The 8,618-nt window shown below is 44.2% G+C and overlaps 1 protein-coding gene across 1 annotated transcript in view; it reads left to right on the top strand.

Annotated features, from left to right (window-relative positions):
- The window catches only part of SYT16 (synaptotagmin XVI), a 42,023-nt gene that overhangs the window by 17,680 nt on the left and 15,725 nt on the right, over window positions 1–8,618 (top strand). The window contains exon 2 of the mRNA XM_009891203.1: window positions 5,584–5,840. Coding sequence (XP_009889505.1) covers window positions 5,584–5,840 — 257 coding nt within the window. The remainder of the gene's footprint in view (window positions 1–5,583; window positions 5,841–8,618) is intronic.

Here is an 8,618-nt window from a genome sequence, read left to right as displayed (position 1 = left end):
CATGTCTACCTCACCAAACAGCTTGGTATCATCGGCAAACTTGCTGAGGGTGCACTCAACCCCACTGTCCATGTCGCCGACAAAGATGTTGAACAGTACAGGTCCCAGTACCAACCCCTGAGGAACGCCACTCGTCACTGCTCTCCACTTGGACATTGAGCCATTGACCGCAGCTCCTTGAGTGTGACTGTCCAGCCAATTCTTTGTCCACTGAGTGGTCCATTTGTCGAATCCACGTCTCTTCAATTTAGAGACCAGGATATCGTGTAGGACAGTATCAAACGCTTTGAACAATTCCAGGTAGATGACATCGGTTGCTCTTCCCTTTTCCACTGCCACTGTAACCCCTTTGTAGAAGGCCACCAAATTTGTCAGGCATGACTTGCCCTTGGTAAAGCCATGCTGGCTGTCACCAATCACCTCCTTGTTTTTTATGTGCCTCAGCAGAGTTTCCAGGAGGATCTGCTCCATGATCTTGCCAGGAACAGAGGTTAGTGTAAAGTGCTGTCTGCCCTTAATTTTAGAATTGGCTGCTATAGCTCTGTAGGGCCTCTTGATTAATTAAAGTTCAAATAGTTAGTTAATGCTGTCTCAATGTATATCCCTGATGCTGTGCTGTTTATTCATGTCAGGTGTTCATAAGACAGATGCCATTTTCTTCCTTAAAGATCTCTCAGGTAAATTACAGGCATTTTACTGCTCTGACCTTTTCCTTTACATGAGAACTTTTGTTTTGACTGTTGGTTTTGTTTTGTTTTGTTTTGGTTTTTTTTTTGTGAATATAATGTTAGAACGGATGTAATTGGATAGATGTAGTTGTTCTAGTCTGTATAGTTTGGCTATTACCTGTAATGATCCTCTAATACTGGTATTTATAAGTGATTATCTCTTACCAAACTACTTTAAATTTAAAGAAAAAGCCAGACTATTTCACTAAATGATTTTGGTGAATCACTTTTTCCCTTCCTTCCCTGAATGCTACATTTGCTTTCCTAACACATTCATTTTTTGCCTGAGTCTTAGAGAGATGGCTTGCTCTATTAATACATTTCTGGAGTTCTCCTGTTATGAATAGCCTTTTATGGCTTTAATGTAGTTTTTGAAAATTCCTCTATTATTGATCTAGATATTATCCCAGCAGGAGTCAAAACCACAAGACAATTGTGTAGGGATAATTTCTTACTACAGTAGCATTTTATTCTGAAAGCCTGCTGTGTGGTGTTTGCTTTGATGGATGACCCACTGTTTAAAATGCGTGTTAGACATTGGCTTGCTAATTAAATGCCTTAAGGAGCTCCTGTACCCATTCAGTCTCAGTATATTTGTGGAATTTCGGTTGTTTTATTTCTTGCTTGCTTTCTTATGTTTACTTCTTTTTGGTTTCTGACTTTGTAGGGAAGAATGGGAGTAATGGCAAAAAATCTAATTACTTTCTACCCTCATTCAAGAGTTTCAGCTCAGGGCAGAGTCAAGACAATGAGGGCTCTTGGTTTCAGTACAAAGTCTGCCAGATGGGAGGATGAGGAGGAGAAGAGGTGGGGTTTGCATTTCAGAAGGGAGTGAGAAGAGCACTCACCTGGAATTTGAGACGTGAATTTGTATCCCTCTCTCCTCCTGAAGGACCAACTCCCATGTCTCAGAAGAAGACCAAAATTACAAAGCTGTGAGGTGCTCTCAGACTTCTCTGTTGATGTGCTCATGCTGGAAGCATTTTACTGGGAGAGAGAATGGGAGACCATTCGTAGTTGAAGAAAGGGGATAAAGTTATTCTCCTAAACTCTGAGCTGTTAAATTGAAAGAGCAGCCAAGGAGAGGGGCAAGTACTTCTGCACATCTCCAGGAAATGTTTCCTGAATGTAATCCTCATTCCCCTTGTTGGTTTGTGTGGTTTTTTTTTGGGGGGGGAGGGTTGGTTGGTTGTTTTTTGTGGAGCAGGTATGAATCAGAAAAGGCATATTTGCTGCTAAGGCCAAACATGGAATTTCTTCTACTCAGAAAGATTTGGGCTTTTTGTTCTAGACAGAGGGATGTGTAGAGAATCATAAAATGTCTTGGGTTGGAAGGAACATTTAAAGATCATTTAGTCCAAACCCCCTGTCATGATCAGGTTGCTCAAAGCCCTGTGCAACCTGACTTTGAACACTTCCAATAATGAGTCATCCACAACTTCTCGGGGCAACCTATTCCAGTGTCTTACCGCCTCATAGTAAAGAATTTCTTCCTTATATCCAATCTAAATCTACCCTCTTCCAGTTTATAACCATTACCCCTTAACCTGTCACTACAGGCCCTGGTAAAAAGTCTCTCTATATATTTCTTGTAAGCCTGCTTTAAGTATTGAAAAGCAGCAATAAGGTCTTCCTGACACCTTCTCTTCTCCAGGTTGAACAACCCCAACTGTCTCAGCCTTTCTTCATAGAAAAAGTGTTCCAGCCCTCTGACCGTTTTCATGACCCTCCTTTGGACCTGCTGTAAGAGGTCCGTGTCTTTCTTGTGCTGGGGTGCCATAGTTGGACACAGTACTCCAGGTGGGGTCTCACAAGAGCGGAGTAGACGGGGAGAATCACCACCCTTGACCTGCTGGCCACACTTCTTTTGATGCAGCCCAGGATACGGTTGGCCTTCTGGGCTGTGAGCGCACATTGCTGGCTCATGTCCAGCTTTTCATCCACCAGTACTCCTAAGTCCTTCTCCTCAGGGCTGCTCTCAAACAATTCGTCCCCCAGTATGTACTGATATTGGGGATTGCCCTGACCCAGGTGCAAGACCTTGCACTTGGCCTTGTTGAACTTCATGAGGTTCACATTGGCCCACCTCTCCAGCCTGTCCACGTCCCTCTGGATGGCATCCCTTCCCTGAAGTGTATCCCTGTGCTACTCAGCTTGGAGTCATCTGCAGACTTTCTGAGGGTGCACTCAATCCCGCTGTCTATGTCATTAATAAAGATACTGTACGGTACCATTACAGACCCCTGAGGGACACCGCTTGTTACTGATCTCCATTTGGACATTGAGCCATTGACTGCAACTCTTTGTATGAGGCCTTGCAGCCAACTCCTTGTCCATCAAATAGTCCATCCATCAAATCCATATCTCAGTAATTTAGAGACAAGGATATTGTGTGGGGCCATGTCAAAGGCCTTACAGAAGTCAAGTTAGATGACATCTTTTGCTCTTCCCTTATGCGCCAAGGCAGTCACTCCATCATAGGCAGCCACCAGATTAGTCAAGCAGGGTTTGCCCTTTGTGAAGCCATATTGACTGTGTAATCACCTTCCTGTCATCCATATGCCTTGACGTGTCTTCCAGGAAGACCTGTTCCATGATCTTACTGGGCACAGATGTGAGGCTGACTGATTTAGTCCCCAGGGTTCTCCTTTTTACCCTTTTAAAGAATAGGTGTGAAGTTCCCCCTTTTCCAGTCGCTGGGGGCTTCACCTGACTGCCATGACTTTTGAAGTATGACGGAGAGTGGCTTAGCAACTACATCAGCCAGTTCCCTCAGGACCCTGGGATGCGTCCTGTCAAGTCCCGTGGACTTGCATATGTTCAGGTCCCTCAGAGGGTCTCAAACCTGATCTGCTCCTACAGTGGGTGGGACTTCATTCCTCTAGTCCCTGCCTTGAGATTCAGGGACTTGAGAGATGTGGAACAAGCAATTGACAGTGAAAACTGGGGCAAAAAAGTTGTTGGGTACCTCAGCCTTCTCTGTGTCAGTTGTCACCAGGTTCTGTGTCTCATTTATCAGGCAGGGATGAAAACATTGATTCATCTAAACCAAGCATAGCGTTTTCTGTTAAACACAGTAATTAATACTGTTTTATAAAGATATGAGCTGGAGACTAAATTTGAAAGAAATTTTTGTTCTATAGTAATGACCTTCTTGAGAACAAATCTGCAGGTTTGAGGACAAACAAGCGGGTGGCTCTGCTTGGGCAGGGGGATGTACAAGATGACCTCCAGAGGTCCCTTCCAATCTCAAGCATTCTGTGAAACCTTTAAACCTCAAATAGCTGTGTTTGCAAAGAAAGTCATTCTGTTTTCATTACTGTCATCAGCTGTCTGGAAGCACAACTTATTTTCACAGAATCACAGAGTCACAGAATGGTCAGGGTTGGAAGGGACCTCTGGAGATCATCTAGTCCAACCCCCCCGCCAGAGCAGGGTCACCTACAGCAGGTTGCACAGGACAGCGTCCAGGTGGGTTTTGAATGTCTCCAGAGTGGGAGACTCCACAACCTCTCTGGGCAGCCTGTTCCAGTGCTCCACTACCCTCAAAGTAAAGAAGTTCCTCCTCGTGTTAAGATGGAACTTCCTATGTTCAGGCTTGTGCCCATTACCCCTCATCCTATCACTGGGCACCACTGAAAAAAGACTGTTCCCATCCCCCTGGCACCCTCCCTTTGAGTATTTGTAAGCATTAATAAGATCCCCCCTCAATCCTCTTTTCTCTAGACCAAAGAGACCCAAGTCCCTCAGTCTTTCCTCATATGAGAGATGTTCCAATCCCCTAATCATCTTTGTAGCCCTTTTCTTTTACTGTAACTGCTCCTTGCTGATTTGAAAGAGATGGAGGCAGAATCTTTATGTTCTTAAAGCAAGGCCTGGTGTCAGATGCGTTAGGAGAAGGAAGGTCCCTGGTATTCTTCTGAAGTGCTTGCAGAACACATTCAAGGCCAAATCATGATGTTACTTTCATCTGGGTCCCTGCACATGTAGTTATCTATGTCACTCCACCCAGAGAGCTCACACTGATGCCTTCAAGTAGAGAAAAGTGCCTGGTGTTCAAAATAGAGACTTCAGTGGTGCAGGGAAGGAATCTGTAGTCTGAACCAAGAAGATTATTTTATTCTCATTAATGAATCTTACTTTAGCCCATAGAGTAAGTGTGTAGAATCAAATGAATTAAAACTAATAAAAGCAGGCAGGAAATTAGGGAACACATCTCCCCTCAGTTGCCCTTGGGACAATTTAGCCCAAACAGGGGATTTGGGGATTCCTAGTTGGCTTGTGGGGCTGGTCATGTGCACCCAAGCTCTCAGGGATGGATGATAGGTGGCACTCTGTTATCTCCATGAAACTCTTTTTCTCACCAGCACCCTCCCCTTGAGGGCAATGGTAACTCCTGTCCTGTCCTCCTCCTTCTCCTCCTGCATAGAAGGAAATTGCTCATATCTGTTCATCAGGCCTATGCTGTGCTTTTCTGTAATTTCTCTGACCTGTGTTTTCATGGAAGCAATTGCTTTGGTGCTGCAAAGCATCCCCAAGGTACTTAAATATCCCAAACACTCCATTGATAATTGCATTTGGTGGTTAACTTCTTCAAGTAAAGGCAACTGGTTTCTCAGGTCAGGACGGGGTGTGAAACAGCCAAGTCCATTCCATCAAATGCTGATTTGTACAGGGTTTGTTATTTTGTAAGTTCAGTGCTGCAATACTCAGAAGTAGAAACCGTCTCTTGCATACACTGGAGATGAGGGGGGGAAAAAAAAAAAGAAAGGAGAGAAAGTCACATTTTGGGAGATAGAGGGGGAGGAATTTATTCTAATCCCTCTGAAATTATTTTCTTGCTGGAAATTGTTAGATCTGGATGGACTAAGCCAACTGAGTTACCAAGACAACCTATCCTGTTGTGAAGATGACCATGTATCTGTTGATTCAAGAGCAACAATTGAGAGTAGGGGTATTGGGCAGCATAAAGGGCCCAGGATGGAGTCCAGCACTGCTGATGGTATTAGTCAGCGAGCCACGGAAGGACGTTTGGAAATGGAGACAGCATTTACCAACCAGGGATTTGAAGTAAATGATGCTACTGACAGCTCATCGGCCTGGACCCCTGAGGTATGTTGAATTGTCATTTATTACATACAGAGTAAGATTTTGAAGGATGTTGGGGGCCAAAAAATGTTAGGGGAGAAATGAAGGGAAAAATTGATCAGCACAGCACAAGATAATGGTAATTTTGTGTGCATGTGTGCATGAACATACACCTCTCTCTATGAGTTTCCCCTTTTTCTTGTATTTTACCTCTTGCTAGTAACACTCATTCGAAGAAGCTGTGTTATTGCTTGATTTCTGACTGCAATCTCTGAACTGAAATTGGAGCCATTAGCTGCCTGACAACATTTACTATCACTTAGCAATGGCCCAGGGCTTTGTTACTGGATGTATGTGCAGGGAGATGGTGTGTGGTCACTGGGTCAGCTCTGTGCCTCTTTTTCCAGGTGGTTTTTATGGCTTAGACAATGGGAAGCATCTGGAAAGCTGGAGGCGGCTGGTGGGGGTGGCCTGTGACTTTGCCAAGTGACCATCACTCTGGTCCCAATTGATACAAGGCATCCTTCCAGGGAAGGAGAGAGCCTGAGAGCTCATCTGCTTTCCCTTAGTTCTGTACCTTTATTTTGAAGCCTCAGAAAGCATTGAAGATTTTAAGGCATTGTAAACACCTGATGACTTAGCCTCCCCCTTTTCTCTTGTAATCTTTCTGTGGGATGTGTTGGTTTTCGTTATTATTTTACCACAAGACTAAATTTCTGAAAAAATACCAGCCTGCATCAGGCATATTAAAAGAACAGCACAAAGGTCATATCTTCTGCCCGAGTTAAAAGAGACTGTTCTTCAGCTGTGGAAATTAATACCTCCACCACACTCTGAGCAACAAGGCTTTGAGGGAAAGGTTCCTTTCCTCAGATCATGCTGCCTGCTGCCAATTAGAGATGGAAAGCAGCTCCTCAGTGCATATGCTCCAGCCCTAAGGGGTGTTTTGAACAGTATTTTGGTTTGCTGCACAAACCAGTCCCACAAAACGCTACACAACACATGGGAACTCCGCGCGGCGACAGCCCTGCCCTCTCTTTGCTGTGCGCCTCTGACACGCACTGTTTGTCTGCCCATCTGAGGCTCATTTCTCCTTTGCCACATTTGATGCACATTTCCATGGTTTGCACGTGTCGCAGTGTCTCCAGTGTCCTCTTTTATTTCTTTGGGATACATCTTTTTGTTTTGCTCTTAGTATCTACATTTAAAAAAAGGCAAAGAATGGTTATAGCATCAGGGGGCAGATATGCCCAAGTCCCAGTTTATCTACTACAAGCAGCTTCTTATGCAAAGGTATTGTGTGGATTAATGAAAGACTCTGTATTGCAGGAACTAAATGTTCTGACATGCCAGAAATGTCCAAGCGCTATTATGCTGCACTCAAGGAAACTCTCTTTAGAGACAAAAATGATAATTTTATGCCCCTGCAGTGGAACCACAAGTACCATTTCAAGCCCTGTCCATAATTAGCTGCTCTTTCAGGTTTCTCGGGCAGAAATGGACTTATTTTACCTAGTGAAGTGGATATTGGCTGTCCTGAATGACCGGGTTAGACATACAGTATCAATCAGTACACTTGGCATGACATCTCAACAACTGTGCTGGGAAGAGGGAAAGAAAGAAATTCAGATGAAGTGTCTAAACCCCACACTTTCCTTGGATTCTGGTTTAAGTGTCTGTATAACCAATATGTTCACAAAGGGCTCATAGCCGCAGCTGAGCTCCGAAAGCCAAGGGGAATTCTGTCAATTGCTTCCACAGAAAGAAGACTGAGTGTCCATAAGCTTTGTGTGCTGGAAACTCATACAGGGGTGAGTTGCAGATAGCACAGTGCTCTCTGAAAGTGCCAGCCCATGAGATCTCTAAAGCTTGGTTGCCCATGGAAAGGTTACTGCCACAGAGTTTGACATTTCTCTTCCTCTCTCTGCCTCCAGTTCACGCAGTTTTCTTTGCCACAGCTATAGTAGCAGAATTTGAGATTTCCTGAAATCCAGATCCTTTCTAGCTTTTCTGTCAAAAAGCAGATAGCTGGCCTTCAGTCTGCCCTGCACACTGCCTGAAGATGAGATATTTGGCCCTGTTGGGGCAGGAAACTGCCTCTTGGGTCTTCGTACCTGTGGGTTTATCATGATGTGCAGGAGTTTGCATTCTCCAGCTTAGGCATGTAGATGAAAGCAATGTTGTATCGCAAGCACAGTTGTCTCCACACTTTTGTGGCAGTTCTTAAATGTGCCTTGATTCTGTCTCCTCAATAGCAAATACACAGATGAAAGTGGGGAGGGATGAACATGTGGAGGGAAACATGAATCAATCGCAATCCCTTGCAGTTCCTTCTTAAATATTATTTCATCAACCAGACAGAAATAACAGCTACACAGCAGCACTTAACATTTGCATAACATCACGTTTTTTTCAGGCAACCTGGCCTGCCTTGCATTTTTGTCTTTTCAGCCGTCTCCGTCACTAATGGGCACACATGGACTTTTGTATTCATGTGCACAAATCCCATAGACACTTATGAAAAAATGAAAAGCCAGGGCTCTGCATGTCATGGGAGATGAATCTGAGTGCTTGAAAAGTAGATTGACAGGAAGTAAATACAAATTTCGATGTTTGTCCGAGGTCTTGTTTGAGACACACACCACCCTAAACACTTCTGAAGGGAATTAAATCAGAAGTCCCGTGGCCCATCATCTGTACTCTAAACAATGAGATTCCTATGTTGAAAAGAAGCGTTACTTGAAATGCGAAAGAAGATAAATGTTTGAGGAGGAGGGTGACTCAGACTGCTAGTGACAGGCC

This window comes from Charadrius vociferus, unplaced genomic scaffold (genome assembly GCF_000708025.1).
Source record: "Charadrius vociferus isolate BGI_N301 unplaced genomic scaffold, ASM70802v2 scaffold308, whole genome shotgun sequence".
Classification (NCBI taxonomy): Eukaryota; Metazoa; Chordata; class Aves; order Charadriiformes; family Charadriidae; genus Charadrius; species Charadrius vociferus.
Note: the sequence above shows the minus strand (reverse complement) of the source record. Positions and strands in the feature narration are given on the sequence as shown.